The sequence below is a fragment of the Sceloporus occidentalis genome, unplaced genomic scaffold (assembly GCF_023333645.1).
Source record: "Sceloporus occidentalis isolate IW3139 unplaced genomic scaffold, rSceOcc1.0.p SCAF_3, whole genome shotgun sequence".
Classification (NCBI taxonomy): domain Eukaryota; kingdom Metazoa; phylum Chordata; class Lepidosauria; order Squamata; family Phrynosomatidae; genus Sceloporus; species Sceloporus occidentalis.
The window spans coordinates 141437607-141455657 of record NW_028316983.1 but is presented as its reverse complement, the minus strand read 5'-3'; the positions used below and the strand labels follow the sequence as shown (position 1 = coordinate 141455657).

General features: G+C 40.0%; 2 protein-coding genes across 5 annotated transcripts in view; one reads left to right on the top strand and one right to left on the bottom strand.

Annotated features, from left to right (window-relative positions):
- Positions 1-18051, top strand: part of OTULIN (OTU deubiquitinase with linear linkage specificity) — a 50406-nt gene that overhangs the window by 20457 nt on the left and 11898 nt on the right. The window contains exons 9-10 of one of the 3 annotated variants that reach the window (XM_089516471.1): positions 5529-5608; positions 8199-8350. The exons of 1 other annotated variant lie outside the window; for it this stretch is intronic. In XM_089516471.1, the coding sequence (XP_089372597.1) occupies positions 5529-5608; positions 8199-8334 (216 nt within the window). In that variant the 3' untranslated portion in view covers positions 8335-8350. Of the gene's footprint in view, positions 1-5528; positions 5609-8198; positions 8351-18051 lie in introns of those variants that run through there. One more of the 3 variants, XM_089516473.1, reaches the window with a different exon arrangement.
- ANKH (ANKH inorganic pyrophosphate transport regulator) overlaps positions 5717-18051 on the bottom strand; it is a 114073-nt gene continuing 101738 nt past the window's right edge. Inside the window, exons 9-12 of one of the 2 annotated variants that reach the window (XM_089516469.1) lie at positions 17306-17435; positions 15653-15776; positions 13135-13234; positions 5717-8194 (exon numbers count right to left, since the gene is read on the bottom strand). In XM_089516469.1, coding sequence (XP_089372595.1) covers positions 8078-8194; positions 13135-13234; positions 15653-15776; positions 17306-17435 — 471 coding nt within the window. In that variant the 3' untranslated portion in view covers positions 5717-8077. Of the gene's footprint in view, positions 8195-9189; positions 9332-13134; positions 13235-15652; positions 15777-17305; positions 17436-18051 lie in introns of those variants that run through there. The other variant, XM_089516470.1, reaches the window with a different exon arrangement.

The window sequence follows — 18051 nt, the reverse complement described above, 5'->3', positions numbered from 1 at the left end:
AATTTGCATAGCACTGCAGGCTAAGACATGGTTTAGTAGTAGTAGTGGTGGTAGTAGTAGTGTTGTGTGTGTGTGTCTTCCATTTATATGCCACCTTTCTTCCAAAAAGGGATCCAAGGCAGATAAAAAGTACGGGTAAATAAAGCTAGAAGGATCGGATTTATTGAGCCTCCCACTGAGCACAGGTCTCTCCAGAAGGAATCTCTAAACAATGCTTTTTGTTTGAATGTGGTTTACCAGCAGATGTCATTGCAGTCAAGAGAGAATTAAGATAGAAACTTCCCCATATTTTAATTATCACAGTTCTTTCATGGCATACTTTACATCTGATGAAATTAACTCATGCACTTCTACTACAGCGGTCAATAAAAAAAAGTGTTTAAAAGGAAGAAAAGAAATAGGCAGAAAGAGAGATGAATGGAGCTACATGTATTCAGTACTTTCTAAGTCAACGGAATCTTAGTCTACCTACTGTACTGAACAAAGTTTACAAAGATCTTCAGTTCCAGTTGTAGCCACGGGGAAGACAAAACAGCTGTTTGTTGTTGTGTGCCTTCAAGTTGTTCCCAACTTATGGCAACCCTAAAGCAGACCTATCATGGGATTTTCTTGGCGAGATTAGTTCAGAGATTTGCTGTTGCCTTTCCCTGAGGCTGAGAGAGTGTGACTTGCCCAAGGTCACCCAATAGGGATTCGATCCCTGATCTCCAACGTTCTAGTCCAATGCTCAAACCACTACACCACGCTATGAAGAGCACTTAAGACCTCAGCTTTTGAATTAAAAGATATAGCCGTATTAGTCTTTAGAATTAGTATTAAATTTTGTAGCACCTTAGAGACTAACTGAAAGAAATAAGAAGTTGGCAGCATGAGCTTTCGGAGACTTCAGTCTACTTCCTTGGATGCTTTTGGTGGCATGGAAGCCAGGGACAAACACTAAAAGCATCTGAGGAAGTAGATTGAAGTCTATGAAAGCTCATGTTGCCAACCTCTTCCTTTCCTTAGCTTTTGATAATTCTGAGAACTCTTGAACCTGCACATTTCCAATGAAATGCTGTTATTTGAGCTAGAAACCTTTAAAAAAATTAATTTCTTAGGAAAGTGAACTTTATTCTGGCTCCTCCAAGAACATGGTATAGTATAAATTACAGGGGATCATTTATCCAACAAGCACATTTAGCACACAATTTGGGGTAGCTAAAGTTCAGCTGGAGATTTTGTACATTCACAGTGACATTGTTTTAACTGAAAAAGCATCAATTCTTTGAAAATCTGGAGCTCTCTGTCCCCAAGTTTGGCTGGGCTGTTGGGCCCGTTTTCACGAACACCAAAGCCATGTGTTAGCAGTTCAACACTTAAATTTTGTCATCTGTGGTACCTAATATCATATTAATCAAAATGATATTAATCTTAGTCCTTCATCAATTTGCCTGCTGTTGTGATGGCTTCCTTATTGGTAAACTTTAGAATGCCATAGAAGATGTAGGTGTGGATTTAGCCAACTTTCTACGCACATCTTGCATGGGAGACCATGGGCTTATAATACATATGTCTGGAAAAGAGGAAGTTTGTGAGTTAACATGACTTTTCTTTGTCAGAACGCTTAATGCAAATATCCCCCTCAATTGTTCAATCATTATTTTTGCAAACCGTTATACTTCAAAATGTCAGGGAAATAAGCAGCTGTTAAGTTCTTCCTGCAAGAAAAACATTACTAATCTTATCACTTTGCTTCTCCCATACCTTCACTAGAAATATTTAACATCACAACATAAAAGCAGATATAAAACCATCTGGCACATACATAGCTTTCTTCTAAAGCTAAACTAATAATCAGGCACTATTTCTTGAACTGCTAGTTTGTTTTAGTTTCAGCATTTTAACTTTAAAATATGACAGATGTCATGTTTTCCATATTAAATACTGAATCTGACACACTTTTACATATTTTCCAGTTCAGGATTGAACGGATACCAATACTTGTGGCAATTGGCTCCAATTGTGTTTATCTCTTGGGTTGAAAATTGCCCATCCTCTACATGGCAAAATGTTCTCAATGCTCCCCAAAGTCTGTTTGGGGGCATTTGGGGTCCAAAATGGCCCTGGGGGCTGCATGCATCTGTACTTTGAGCACCTCTAGCCCACGTGGGATGTGAAAATCAAAATGAAAAATCCCACCAGAAAGAAATGACACCAATTTATGATTTGACGGTTAGTCAAAATAAGAACTACGATGTATTTATTTTTTGTAAGATACGGAAAACTAGACAAGAAACTTCCAGAGAAGGAAGTTTTTTTTAAAAGTAGATAAACATAAAGCAAGAAATGGCAAGGAGTAATCAATCCAATTAATAAATATTCAATTATGAAACAGGGACATCATTCTAAAACAACTTTGCATTAGTGTTGGAAGCTGTGACATTTGCCACAAATATGCTGTGCATGTTCTTCTGATTGTATGCAACTTCATAGCTCTGGAGGATGAAGCCTCTTTAATCCACAGCCAAGCGCCCCCATTTCTGTCCTGGTAGCAATCTTTTTCTCTTAAACTTGGATAATACTTACATGTCCATGAGGATCAATGTTGTCCATCACAAGTATTTTGTATTTCAGTTTGGATATTAAAAAGTTACTGTGTGAAGAAGGATGCCTTTCTGAAGCGGTGGGCACTCCTTTATTCCCACTGCACAACAGCCTAATAGGAACTGCATCACATATCTGAGGACAGAGCTACATACTGCAAGGCACAACAAATTGTCTCCCTTGTGAACTATGGTAACTGAAGAGAGATGTATAGAGGGAAATGAACTCAACAAGTGTGTACATTTGTAGAAAGGTAATATTTTCCCCCAGTCCATCTATTCTCCCCTAAAAATGCCACTTCAAAATTTTATTTTACTGCCCTCCTGTCCAGTTGAACTCAATAAATGGAAGTACTGTACTATAGGCCCTTTCACACTACATAGTTATAGCACTGTGATTCCACTGTAATTGACATGGTGGCATCCTAGGGGATGCCGAGGTTTGTAGTCTGGTGAGGCACTACAGCATTCTGGCTAAGAATTTTAAATACCCCTATCCTAAACAGCAAATATGATGAAACCATGGCAGTTAAAGTGGAATCATGGTGCTATAATTGTGAAGTGTGAAACGGACCATAGGTATCTGAAGTTGCATGAAAGTTAAACCACAATATTCATCTGAATACTACTCAACTGGCTGGATGCATCATTTGTTGCAAGGAAAGGTATCACAAGTAACAATCCCCATTTTCTGGACTACAACAATGCAAGTTAAGGGAGGCCTTATAATCCACTATTTGCCCTCTTCCTAGTTTGCAATGTAAAGATTCCATGTCCTTAGAGAAATGTGTGTAACGGCACCATGCAGGCTGGGTAGATTCTTCTAATGGAAGTATGGGCACTGTACACAAGGAAATCACATCACTGCCCCAAGTGTATGTGGCTCAGTGGTCCCCAAACTGCCCTTTAAGAGGTTTTGGGCTTCAGCTCCCAGAAGCCTCAGCCATGTTGGCCAATAGTCTGGGATTCTGGGAGCTGAAGTCCAAAATCCCTTAAAGAGCACAGTTTGGGGACCACTGATGTGATTCACTCACCCACAACATCCTAGAATGCCTTTGTGGGAAGTCTGGTTTTGCATTATCTATATATTCTAATTGTATGAACTTAAAACATTGTTGACAATATAAAAAACTCTCACTATGGAATCACCACAAATTATAAGCTTAAGAACTGAGACTGGAAGATAGTTTTAACACATGCCCAATTGTGCTTTTTTGTACAACAACAATAACAACTGTAGAGCCAGAGAGAAATAATGATGAGCCACTTGCAAGTACAACACATAAGTTAAGTTGGGATGTTCTTAAAACCAATATAGTGAAGATCACTTACTTTTTCCTTTGATATAAAAGGAGGGTGATCTTTTTCACAGAACCCAACCTATCCGGTTGTTTACAACACTCATCCTGCCTAACAGCATATTCAATTCCATTTCCAATAACCTAAAATCTCCAATAGTCTCATATCCAAATGCATTGGGCCAGGATTAATACATTCTGTGCCCACAGTTAGTGCCCATTAATGATCTATCTAAGGTCCAGAACACACTGCAGAAATCACCCAGTTTGAAACAGCTTTAATGCCCTGGCTCAGTGCTAGGGAATCCTGGAAATTGTAGTTTATTGTGGCATCAGAGCTCTCTGACAGAGAAGGCTCAATGTCTCACAAAACTATAGTTCCCAGAATTCTATAGCACTGAGCCAGGGAAGTTAGAGCGGTCTCAACCTGGATTATTTCCGCAATGTTTTGGACCTAATGTTGGTTACTCTGAAACAGTTTCTACATTGTCAGTTGGAAAATTGGACATATTGTTTTAATTTACACTGAGGTTTTAACGTGGCACCTGCAAATGCATGAAAGGTATGGGGCGCGGGCAAATTAAAAATAAAAAGGGAATTTAGATAGGGCTGAATTTTGCCAAGTCGCATCTCAAAAGTGCCTGCTCTCTGCTATGGCTCTGTGAAAGTGGGCCACCTTCAGCAAAAATGGAAATCAAAGACCTCTCCTTCATCAGTTCCCCCGAGACCTCTGCACTTCATAACGGATTCTTTTAAGAATAGCCAGATTGTCATCAGACAATTCTACCAATTTATTCCTTAATTCTGAGTGGGTAGTGAATTTAGCCAATTTTTCTTTTGACCATTTCATGAAGAGTTGAAATGAACCTTGGTGTACTGTATTTAACTTGAACATAAAACTGACCCTTAGAGCAGTTAAGAGTAATTGGACTTAAAGCTGATACAGAGCATCAATATGCAAAGAGCACACATGCCCTTTATAGCCAACTGGCATGGGTCAAAAAACATGTCATAGGCTTAACATCAAACAGGCACACCTGCACAAATGTTTTATATTAAGATATCAATCTATGCAAAACATTTAGGGGACTAAAGCTGCCAATCTGTGTTGCTGATAGCAACCATATTAAGGAAGAAGGGTGTCCACAGTAAATATGTTGCCTGCATGGGAAGATACTTACACCTCTTAAGCGCAGAGCCATTGGGTTGAGCCAGTCCTCCTGAGTGAGATAATAAAACTCGGATGGCATTTGCTAGTGGGCAAGAGTGGCATTCTGACTGAACTCCATGGCCATTCCTGCTTTGACAACAGAGCTATGTGCCTTGCACATCTTGTCCCAGGGACACTAGCACAGTCCAAGTGCTGAATTAGCTTAACTACCAGTCATTATGTCTTTTGTATGTGGGATAGTGAAGGGATGCTCTCTCTTGACTTTTACCCAAGCAGTCAGTGTCTTAGACCAACGCTGCTACTGGGAGCCACAAAATATAGGCTTTCAGAAATACACCAGGACTTTCCTGGCTCCCTCACATTATAATGTCCTCCTTTGTCCCTCAAATAATCACTTGTGGTATTGAAGGCATTCTCTAATGCAGCATTCAAGCCTGCAAAGTTGGAGCAAAAGCAAAATGAATTTTTCCTATGCAGATACGGCTCTCTGAATCATCAAAGGCAAAGCTTGGAAAAAGTTACATTTTTGGACTAACATTCCCAGAATTCTGCAACCGGTAAGGCCAGTGGAAGTTGTTATTTATTCAGACATCTAGCCATATCAATCTTTTAGCATCATAATATTAAACCCAACTAAATATATTGCAGCATGTTTCTGAAGGACATTTAAAATAAAACCAGCTTACTGCATTTTATTTCGGAATAAATGTGAATTTGATAACACCAGAAAACTCAATATTGCCAAAGTGAGGGGGGGAAAAACAAAATTTGTTGATATGATTGTGTGTGTGCATGGGTACACACACACACACACACACACACACACGAATCTGCTGTACACAAAGGAGTTCATGTATGTGAATATATATGAACTACACAGTAGATTTCATCCAGTATATTTCTTTTAAAAAATAGAAAGAACCTGCTGTCAATAAGCACTGAAAACCTCAGATTTGTAGTGTTCCCCTTCGCTGCTGTCACTGTGAAGGGAGAATAATCAATTGCATGGCAGGACTCTTATGTTCCCAATGGTGGTTGTTGGCAAATCGCTTTGACAGTGTCATGGTTTTCCTCTAGACAGACATTCTTCTTGCCTTTGAATGGAGCTGGTTGGTAATCCTCCAAGGGCTGGTTTTAGCCCAAGTATCTTCAGTTATGTATCTCAACCTAAACTAATTTTTACAATCCTTGCTGGCAGCAAAAATATTCACCACATCTTATTACATTTGCATGTGTACAAAACTCAGCGTTTGGATACAGGTGAAGCAGAAGTGTCACTTCTTTACAGTTAAGTTTCAGCACACAAGCAAACTCTATTTAGTGTTAGAAATTCTCTCTTTTTAAACTGATTTTTGGAAAAATAAGAAACATTGCAGTCTAAAATAAATTACATACAATGTACAATATATATATATTTATACACATACATATGTATATATACACATATACTGATAACAGAATTGCAAGATTTCATCTGATTGAAGTGACCTGCTCCCAAAATCTAGAAAATGGCTTTGTGCAAAATTAATTATAATTGTTTCAACTGTTCTCAAGCTGACAGAAAAATGTAATTTGGCTGACGAAGCTCCAAAACATTTTGTTTCAAAATATTTCCACTTACATTAAGATGATGCTATGTCACATAGTCAAATTAAGTTCCTATCTAGACACAACTGGTTGTGTGTTTTGCACTTCCCATTTTAGTCCTACAGTACTCTCAAGGAGATTAATAAAGGTTGAACTCCTGGGTTTGTGTGAATGGTTGGTATTTGTGATGCATAATGCAGTCACCAAAGAAGACACTGTATGGAAGTACTTAGCCCAGGCCAATTAATGACTGAAAAACAAATTTCTTTGAAAGTGAACCCCTTCCTTTTATGATAGTGTAAAGTACTATCTTCTTTCAGTGCAACTTTGATATACGATTCAGTCTTGGCAAAATGCTTAAGGAAAAAATAAAACACTTATACAGAGTTATCTACATTAAAGGGATGTACCATGATATTTTCAGTGCAATCTGGCATGTAATGATTTTTTTTTTTGAACAGCACTATACAAACAGCCATGTCAAAACACTGGACTAGAACTTTGGTTTAACTATTGGGTTTTTGTTTCATTTTTGGTCACCTTCCTTTTGGGGAACAACCCTGGAAACAACTACTTGCCCCCACGTCAACCAAAATATCCCACACAGCACCGAACATAGGAACAAAAGCCTCTCAAAGAAAGAGTGTAAGAGTGGACACTGATATTCTAAGTAACACTTTTGATTTCAGTGTCTACAACTGTTCCAGAAAAAAAGTTATAAGGTTAGTATAGTACAGGTGATGGTTCACAGCTGGTTAACCAGATCATAGAAAGAAGGGTACTTTGTGTCTTAGGTGATACAATCAACTCTAAACAGAAGCCTTGTTCAGTGTTTATCAATGTCTATTTAATATATTCCATCTATTATGTATTCTTTTTTAAACCTCTTGTCTTGGTATCTTGTTTGTAGAAGTATACAATATATTACACTAAACGATGAAAAAGCAAAACCTTGAGTCCACCATGGTACAGGTCAACAGAGCAAAGTCATGTTCAAGCAAATAAAATAAAGCTTATGTCCCCCCTCAAAAAGTTGCATTTTTAAACCTTTCATTAATAATAAAAAAGAGGAACGGTGTATATCAGGGTCAGTGGGTGGGGGGAAGCACTGAAGGAGATGAAAGGACGGCAGCAGAATTCTTGAAGAAACAAAATGACTTTGGTTGACAAATGGAGACTGTCCAAAGAAGGAGGTTCCTTCTATTGTGTAGCAGCAGCAGCTTGCATTAAGGGAGAGAAGAAATTCAGTTGAACGTAGGGAGGGAAAGCAGAGAGTGTTCCTTGAAGTCCCTCATCCATGCCAGCATACTCAGTATGCTAGGGATTTCATTATCTGAAACCTTTGGAATCAAGGCCTCTTTATTAAAAATAAACAATGAAGTATGAGAGAAGAAATAAGCTTCCAGTTGTCCCTGCAGAGAACAGCCAATTCCCATTTGTTATTCATTCTCTTCTCTCATTTCTACGATGTCCGTCATTTCCTCTGTTTGAGGCATGTCAGTCATTGCTGAGTCTTCACCTTCTGTTGCTGTCTCATTATCATTCCTCTTCTTTTTCTAGATTGAAAAACAGAGCATGGTGGCAGATGGCCTTGCAGACTTGCAGGATTTTAAACCAAGAAAAACCACATAATCCAGAAATGCTAAAACCTAATTCTTATTTGATTAATAAACTTCTCTGGGCTGAGTCTTTTTAAGTTCAAACAGTATGTGATGTTAAATAAAGTTTCCTCAGCCATTTATTTCATAGAACAACCCTCCTTGATGATGCTCTAACAGGAGACTAACACAAGAAGGATGCAGGAACAAAGTCCCCACCACCACAACTGCATCACAATGTTTGTTGGGAGTCTGTTTTAAGTGTACAGTCACCTTTCCACATTTGAGGCTCTGATTTTTGTGTATTTTATTTTTTGCAGCTATGATTAATATATTCTCTATAGAAATCTATAGTTCCTCCAAAACAACTCTGCCAGAGGTTAACCACAGAGTTACGTTGGAGGACCTAGAGATTCCTTGAGAAAACACTTCTCTAGACATTTGTAGGTCTTCCAGTGAGTCTGTAGTCAACTTCTGGCAGATGTTGACCATAGAGTTGCACAGCAGGACTTAGGAGATTCCAAGAGAGGTGTTCTCTTGGGTTAAAAATATAGTGTTTTTTTAATTTGCAGTTTTTTACTTTGACAAGGGTCCTGTGCCCCAACCCCAGTGAATGTGGATGGCACACTGTAATAAAGCATGTTGGGTTGAAGGAGATAGTTTAAGCTTCAGAATGCAGGCTCAAGCTCACATGACTGAATATTCTTTCCCACAAAACACTTATCCAAACATGTCAGTGAGAAGAGTAGAAGGAACCTTTCCCCTAACATCCACTAAATATAGAGAATATTTTGCATGGGGAAACATTCTTTCATGTGAGTCTAAGACTATAGGTCTGAGGCAGTAAAAGCCTAGCAAGCAAGTTTATATTTCAGTGAGAACGAGGACTCAGAAGCCAAAATTTAATATTTATTGATTGATTTATTGTGCTCTTCAGGTAAAAAAACAAAACAAAAAACAAAACCCTGGCATATGCAGAAATGTAGCCGTAGCATGGAATGTCCAATACTATCATTCAGGGAACTGTTTCTTGCCACTGAATCCATGCCTCTTCTTCAGGACTGAACTGCTGCATACACGGTAGGCCTTACACTACTTGAGGGGAAGAAATTTTTAATTTTTAAATTCTATTTCTTAAATCTTACATTCTACTTAAATCACCAGCCACCAACAGTTCTAACAGATTCCTTTGTCTGGTAGGTACAGACCTAGTTTTCTTGTCACAACTTATCCACATGACTATGAATTAACTGATGGCATACATTTCTGCTTCCTAAATCAAATCCAAAATTAAAATTGTAATAGATCTCAACTATTTTAACAATGGCTTCAGCTTGGCTTTGGCATCAAAGTTTAGCTTGTTTATCCCCGTGGATGACGTAACCTGGATAAAGGGCCAAGGTTTGTGATACATCTAATTCTGCTTGTTTTAGTGACCATGTTATTTTTCTGAATAGGTTTCCTGGGTTGAGGACTAGGATGTAATGTTTTATACAATCTATTGCCCATCTTTTGTTAATCGATTGCTCATATTGCCAATGAGGATTGTTGAGAAGATAAAAATTTCCTATTAAGCCAGATTATCCCATCCTGGTGCCCTCCAGAGATGTTACATGAAAACAATAATAACCCCTACCAAATACAGCCACAGGGCATGCTGGTTGGGTATATGGGAGTTGCAGTCCAACACATCTAGATGGAATCAGATTGGGCAAGGGTGTTAATTGGAAACAGGCATTAAATGGCATGTCACCAGGGCTTCAACAGTTCTACTGCCTCCTGGGCCGTTTCCAAATGCCATTCAAAATATAAGGTTGCCAGTTTTTTTGGACTCTGATCTAGATAATCTAGTCCATTGCCCACCAGTTTAACACTGCCCTATATATGTGAGGCAGGCCTATATAAAGCCTGCTTCAAATCTCAGAAGATAATTATTATATTATTATTATATTTATTTGTATCCCACTTCCCCCAAAAAAATTGGGACTCAAAGCTGATTATAGTCTAAAAGCACAGTGCAATTAAGAAGACAAGGATCTCTAGGAGGAGTTTCAGGCTCTTGTGAAATTTGAGATCCCAAGAGAGCCTGGGAATTTCACCTAGAGACCTTCCTCTTATGAGACGTGAGGTAGGCTTTACATAGGCCTACCACATATGCTCTTCTCTTGGTCACCTGTGCAGCTGAGAACAGTGGGTGCCATCTGCCCCCTCAATGGATGGATGCTTTACAGGCAACTGGAAAAGGAGTACACTCTTCTTATAATGGTCAGGGAGGAGGGAGAAGAGCATTGCACACCAGCTGTAATACCAGCAGGTACACCCCAATGCAAGGCCATATCAATATTTGGGGATTGGTCTGTTGAGAGTGTGGCTGACACCATACATGATGAGGAACATGCTGCATGGCATCAATATGGGGTAGGACGTCCAGCTCCCAAATATAGGATGCTTGCAGAAAACGGAATAGCTAGGAATCCTATGAAACTGTTGATATTTACCTTTATTATTAACCCTGCCTAGGTTAGCAATTGGATAGTAGACGGACTATGTCTTCCCACACCACCTTACTTGGACATAAAGGCCCGTTATAAATGGGCACTTTAGTACGCGCTCTGCGCGTGCTAGGGTTAAAAAGGGGCGTCCTTTCTGGACGCCCCCAGCCCTAGGATGCGCGGAGTGCGCACAAAATGGTGGCGGCCGTTCCACACAGCCGCCGCCATGAGAATGTCACGACCGCGCCTCCTCTATACAGGGCGGCGCGGAAGTGACGTCCTCGCTCTGCTTCGGAGCTCCTTTCTGGTTTGGCCCGCTGGGCGCAGCCTTCACACGGCTGTGCCCAGCAAACCAAAGGAGAAAGGGGCCAAGCGGCCCCTTTCTCCTCCTCCCCGCCACCGCGGGGTGTCCTTGGGGCTTGAAGCCCCAGGGACACCCCTTTTCAGGCTGCAGGGAAGCGGCATTTTGCCGCTTCCCCGCAGCCTGAAAAGCGGTGGATCGGGGCCTCAGCGGCTGCCGTTCTAGCCACTGAGGCCCCGATACACCAGGGAAAGGGGCGGGTGCAGCCCGCCCCAAATGGGCGGTCTGTAACCCGCCAAAGTGTCATGTGAGGCATTTCTCCTAGTGCCCTGCCACAGGAAGGAGAATTTCAGCTAATGAGAAGGCTATTTTAATTGTAGCAACACACCTGTGGGATGCTCTCTTTAAGGAGTGCTGATTTTGATATCATTATGGCACTGGATCTCTTGGGCCTTGGGATCAGAGTATTCTGCGGTTACACTGAGCTGGCATTTACAAATCACTGCCAGGGTGGAATAGCAGAACAAGGAAAGAACAGCATCTGCTGCTCTTTCTCTGGTCCACCCCTCTTAAGCAACAACAACAACAAAAACAGCTTCCCATTTATTACATCCACACCAACTCTAAGGCTGGCCCAAATGTTTCCCCATGGTGAAGGTTTGGTCAAGGGATGGAAGGGATTGGTTCTTATAGATCTAGAGTCTGCCCTGCTCCATGCTGCCAACTGCTCAATTATCCTACTTTTTCCTCCTCTATGATGTCAGAGAGCAGAGGGGGCACAGAAAAGGAACTGAGATCTGAGTTCTACTCTTGGATGCAATCTATCCTGTAACCTGATTGTAAGCCACCTTGGTCCCTGTACTGGGAAGAAGGTGAGATATAAATAAACATAATAATAATACAGTGAGCCCTTCCCTTATGCAGGGGATCCTTTCCAGATCCCCCCCCCCCATGTTGTGTCATATATTTTACTGTTGTGCAGCTTCAGCATAAGCCTGAAGCCACGTATAGTGCACTCGCATCTGGCGTGGGTGCACTGTAATACCAAAACCAATTAATCTCCGATGAAGATCCTCTACATGCCTTGCCCTCCCTCAACCACCCAGGCCACTGCAGACCTCCCCAAAAATGCATTCAGAGTCTGGCATCCTCCTAGAGACCTTCAGGGTCTGCTGTTGCTGAAGCCGCTCCAGACCCTGAAGGCACTGTCCCACCAGCAGCCGCTGCTACTGACGGGGGTGGTGCTGTGGCTTCAAGGGGGTCAATTTAGGGTGTGGTGAGGCTTCTGGGTGAGTGCCCTTTCAATCTCTCCTGAGGAACCATCCCACCGTGTGACATCCTCCTCAGGGAAGTCACGCAGTGTGGTCCGCACCCCCCTAGTCATGCCACTGTAGTGACTGCTTCTTTGTAAATGTAGACTGAGGAACTTTCACAGTCCCTACATAGCCCCTGGTTTAGTCAAAAGCATTTGTGACTGTGATACAGGAGTCTGGCTATTGTTATTTAATTCTTTTTTAACTATGGTAAAATAAGATATAATCTAATTTTGCTTTCAGTTTCTGTAATCTACCTTGGATCCCTTCCAGGGAGAAAGGCAGGACATACTTTCAAATAATAATAATAATAATAGGTGTGACATTAATTTATCAAATCAAATCAGTTAAACAAAGTTGCATACGAACGGTCCAAGACAGGTTTTTAAAACCTGTTCGCAGAGCATAGGGACAATGGAAGACACTAGCCAGTCACCATCTTGTAGACTAAGCTTTCTAAAAATGAATAGAAAATAGATATCTATTTTTAATTAAATAGATACGTATTTTCTGTACAAAACCTTTATAGATGAAGTTTCTAAAGCAGCTCTGAATAAAATATAATCATAAAAACAATGAACTGTTAAGCAGCAATAACCTTAACAAGAGCTAAATGTACCTTATATAAATATATAAATATAAATAAAACCTATTATTATTATTATTATTATTATTATTATTATTATTATTATTATTACCTTTCTTTCCCCAGAACAGCAGCAGCATGTTAACTTTAACTTCAAATTAACTTTCCTGGAATTCATTGACAAGAAGTCAGTTAAAATTTCTTACCTGTTTCTGATAGACATAACAAGCTGCTATTGCAACCATGGTAGATTCTCCTACAAAGCCAGCTAGAAGTGATCCTACTCCCAGGGTGGCTCCATGAACCCTAGTAATATTAGATAAAGACAAAGATAGACAGAAGGAACTTTTATTATCATCTCTCTCTCATGTAAATATAATACTCAGTAACTGTGCTGGTAAATTAACGGGTATTAAAATGATAAAGCCCTTCAAATTTTAAAACATTATCATGTTTTATGCTGTAATGGGATAAAAATAATTTCCCTGTCACCTATAACAATCTTTTCCCCTATCATTGGCTCTGATGTCACGATGATTGTTAGCAATCACCATGCAATGTTAACCAACACTACAGTGATCATGAAAGCCAAGAGAATGAGAACAAAAGTGAGAACGAGAGAGACCCTTTACCCAGGATTTTGGGGTGGGGTGAGGAATACATGTAGAAGAGGTGAGAATAGGAATAGGCAGCAGCGTGGAAAGGAAAGGGAGTCATAATTTCTGACAAGCAGACACAAGTAATCTTGGAGTCAGAGATGCCAAAGGGACGAAACAGACAACAACAAGAGAAGCAAGAGCTTGAAGAAAGAAGCAGTAAGGTGTGGAGGGACCAAAGCAAGGGTCACACATCATGTAGAACCCCGTAAAAAGGAACATTTTCTGGTGGAAGAAAAGAGGAGAGGAGGCTCAACTGGCATATCAGACTGTCAGACGGGGGAAAAAACAGGAAAAGAGGTCTTAATATCACGTTTTATTAATTTCATATAAGAAAATTGTATCTTGGATGCTATTGTAATCTGAATGGTAATTCTATTATGTGGTTAACAAAAAAGTAAATCCTATTTGGGGGGAAAAGCTGGTGTCTTCAAATGTGCCAATGTTCTGGCTGCAATGCAAGTTCATGCAAGGTATGCCTTACTAATTGTTTTCCTACATTTCAGCCAACCCCAACACCTAAATTGTCAGAATGTAGTTTAACTTTTTAGAAAATGGGAATAAAATTCCCATTTCAAAAGACTGTTTGCAACAGTAAAGAATGTTTGGTAATAAAATCAAACTTTTTTTTCCAGACAACAATACACAGAAACCCAGAGTAACTAGTCCCCCCCTTAGCAAATCCATTCTTTCTGCTACTTTCATGCAGCTAACGGAGGGAAAGAAGGAGGGACACAGGGAGGGAAAGGGTGTAACACAAGCTGGGTGCCTAATTCTTTGCTAGACAGGAAGAATAAGCATGAAGTCACAGTTAGGCAGTCAGTTCCCAACCTGCTTCAGGAGCTTATGACAATTATAAGGCCTCCTAATGGAGATGGAAGAGTTACCTATACTCTTGTCATGGCAAAACAGACACCTGTTCCCTTTCATGCAGAATAAGCCAAATGGCTCCAGCTGATATCTGTGTGTGTGGTCACAACTGCTATTTTAAGTTCAAACAACAGAACAAGATATTTGAAAGAGAGTGATGGACAGGGGTGAGTGGATGGGTGAGGAAAGCTCATCAGCAGCAAAGCTAGAGCCTGGAAAAGTTACTATGGAGGACTGCAGAATTCTCTAACTTGTCACATCTCTAGAAAAAGCACATGTTTTTCCTGCAAAAGGTCCAGAGTTTGGTCCCTGGCATCTCCATTTAAAGGAACAGGTAGGAGATAATGGGAAAGTCCTCTGCTAAGGACACTGGACAGCTACTGCCAGTAAGAGTAGGCAATATTGACACAGATGTCACATATCCCCACCTTGTATAAGATAACTTCCTATGAGAGACATCTGGAGGAAAGCCAAGAGGTAAAAGCTAAAAGTGTCAGGGAAACAGAGTTTGGAGAATTTACTTTTTTTTTTAACTACAACTCCCCAAATTCCCCTGAGAGCTCTGTCATTGGCTCTGTGAAGAAATCAAAGCTGTTGGAATAGGCATATGTGAATTGGCCAGCATCTGATTCTGGATGTACAACAGAGACTGCTGTCAATTGAAAAGAATTTCACTCTAAGAAAGACTACACTGTTTGGGGGATACTTCTAATCCTGTGATGGTTTAGGAGGGCAGGGTGCAACAGAATTTGTCTAGAGAAAAAGTTGAGGTCTATTTACAAGAAAATAGAACAGGTACAATATGCTGTATGGGGTGTGTATGTGTGTTAAAGTACAGGTTTGATTGTTAAACTTAAACAATAATAGAATCATAGAGTTGGAAGAGACCACAAGGGCCATCCAGTCCAATCCCCTGCCATGCAGGAACTCTCAATCAAAGCATATCCGACAGATAAGCCCTAAACTTGTTTGTTGCTCATTAACAACTTCTGTATTGATGGCACCTCTTGCTGCTCTTCCTTGAAAAATAAAATTAACACTTGTGGGCTTTCCAGCAGAACTGTGTACCTTCTGAGCAGTGAGAGGAGGTGGACTGAAAGTACTGTGGTTTTGCTTTATACATGTACTCTGTGTATTAGTATGTTATATGTCCTGTGGCATTTGGGTGGTGGTGAAAGAGTCAAACAGTGCAACTTACCCCAAGTAAGGCAGCACAATCAGACTGGTGATGAGAACAATGATTCGCAGCACTGAGCTTGGGGCCAGCACGAAAGTCTTTTTTAATGTCATCAACCATCCTGTCAAATGTGCTCTTACAGTAACTGTAAAAAAGGCAGGAAAAAAAATCAGATCCTGGTATCAGGAAGGAGGCTATGGGTTCTGCCTGTGTCAGAGGTAATTAAAGTTTTCTCAGATAACACATGGGCGGAAGTTCACAGTAGGTATTCATAATGGGGCACTGTTAACAGCTACAGATTTTCCATCCAAACTAACCCACTAACATATGTGGAAATAGGAGAGGAGAGTTAAGAAATACCACCTGATATTCACAAAGTGTGCTTAAATCTATTTCTCTGTTTTTAAAATATTTTTCTTAGAAGTATTTGTTGTATTAACCTAGTTTGTGGCCCCAATGCAAAGTGCTTAAAATTTACAGCCCTTAATGCAGGGTGATATTCATGTGGCCTTAAAGATGTGGCTAGACTGCAACTTCCACCACACCTCGCTGGCACTGCCAATGGTGTTTTTATCCCTATCTTAATGGCTTGGGATCAACTCATCCAAAAGACTACTGTTAGGGAAAGGGTTCTCTTCAGAGAAGACCTCTCTCCATCTGAGAGGCTCAGCTGGAGACTTTTGTTAGGGTCTTTTCAGTGTGGACTAAATTTCTTTTTATTCACTCAGGTCTTTTTTACAACTTGTGTTAAAACTGGTATGCTAAAATCTGGGTTCTCAATCTCAGATTTTTATTTTATTGCATGCATTTCTCCCAACATGGAATCCAAGGTGGCATACAATATTTTAAAAGCACAATGCAATGTAAAACCTGATAATACAAAAGTTAAAACCCAAACTAATTTTTTATTTCAAAAACATAAAAGCAGCATTAAAAGCAAGTTTAAATAGCATTAAAAGATGCTTAAAAGCATCTCCCTGGGAAGGGAATTTCATAATTTAGAAGCAGCTACCAAGAAGACTCTCTCTCATTTCCTCACTAGAGATGCCTGGGATGGTAGGGGGATGGATAGAAAACATTCCCCTGCAGATCTTAGGGTATGGAAAGCTCATATAAGGATATGGTTTTTCAAATAACCTAGACCAAAGCCATGTAGGGCGTAGGGCATATTCATGCTGCCTGCAATCCAGGTTTAATGTTTGTTTGCTGATTAAAATAATCTGCATTTAATTTGTTTGTGATGATGTTATTTCATTGTTTTAACCTGATATGAGACTCTCACTGAAAATACTTAACTAGGAAGCTCAGATGAGTAGTTAATAAAACAGAAGCAACAATTAATTTTTAAAACCCTGTGCACAGAACTCTAAGTATGAGAGAGAAGAGACCTCATCTAGCCTTCTCTCAGATGTGCTAGACTACTATGTGCAGGACATTTGTGTAAACCCATTAAATAAAGCACCCTCCCATGTGCAATATGAATATACAGAAAGAATTTGTATTGAATAGTTCTACGTGCTACTTTTGACTAATGTTGCACTGAGTCCTAAAAAGAAAACCCACCTAATTAAGGTGACATCACTTCAGTTTCTCCCACTGAACTTGGCCAACTACAGAAGAAAGAGAAGCCAAAGGGAATACTAAGGATTACTCCTCCTTCCCCTTTTCTCCTACCTGGAACTGGGAAGAAGGAGAAGATCCGAAGCGGAATGACACAGAGCTCTGCAAAGGCAAAATCCACACCAATGATGTCTATTAAGATCTTCTCTGATACATTGGGAGTCCAAAACATCACAAAACAGAGCTGGAGGGAAGGAGAACCAGAAAAAGAAAGATTTTTTTAAAAAATGGGCACTTTAGTATGCCTCCAATTTTAATATAATCTATAATTGGTCCATCAGGATGGTTAATTGCTTGTAACCACCATAACACTTTTTCATGCAATAAAACAGACTTCAGAAATCTCAAAGTATCTTACTACACAAACATATATCAGCCTTATTAAGAAACCTGCTTTTTCAGAAGAATATTCCTATTCAGTAGATATTTTCTGTTTCATGGAACAGCCATTACCTTTTGTTCCCCCACTCCAGGTCTTCCAAAGCAATAGTCTGTAAACAATAGTAATGTAATGGTAACCACAGCCATAAATAATGCTAAACTGCATTTTTTTAAGAGTCAGCATGGTATTGTGGTCTGAGTGTTGGTCTAAAACTCTGGGAGACCAAGATTCATATCCCTGCTCAGCCATGGAAACCTAGAAGGTGACCTTGGGCAAGTCACATCTTCTCAGCTTAAGAGGAAGGCAATCGCAAACTCCCTCTGAGCAAGTCTTGCCAAGAACACCCTATAATAGTGTTGCCATAGGTCTTGGCTGACAACAAATATTTTTTAAAGCGAAGTTGAAATTTTCCTGTTCT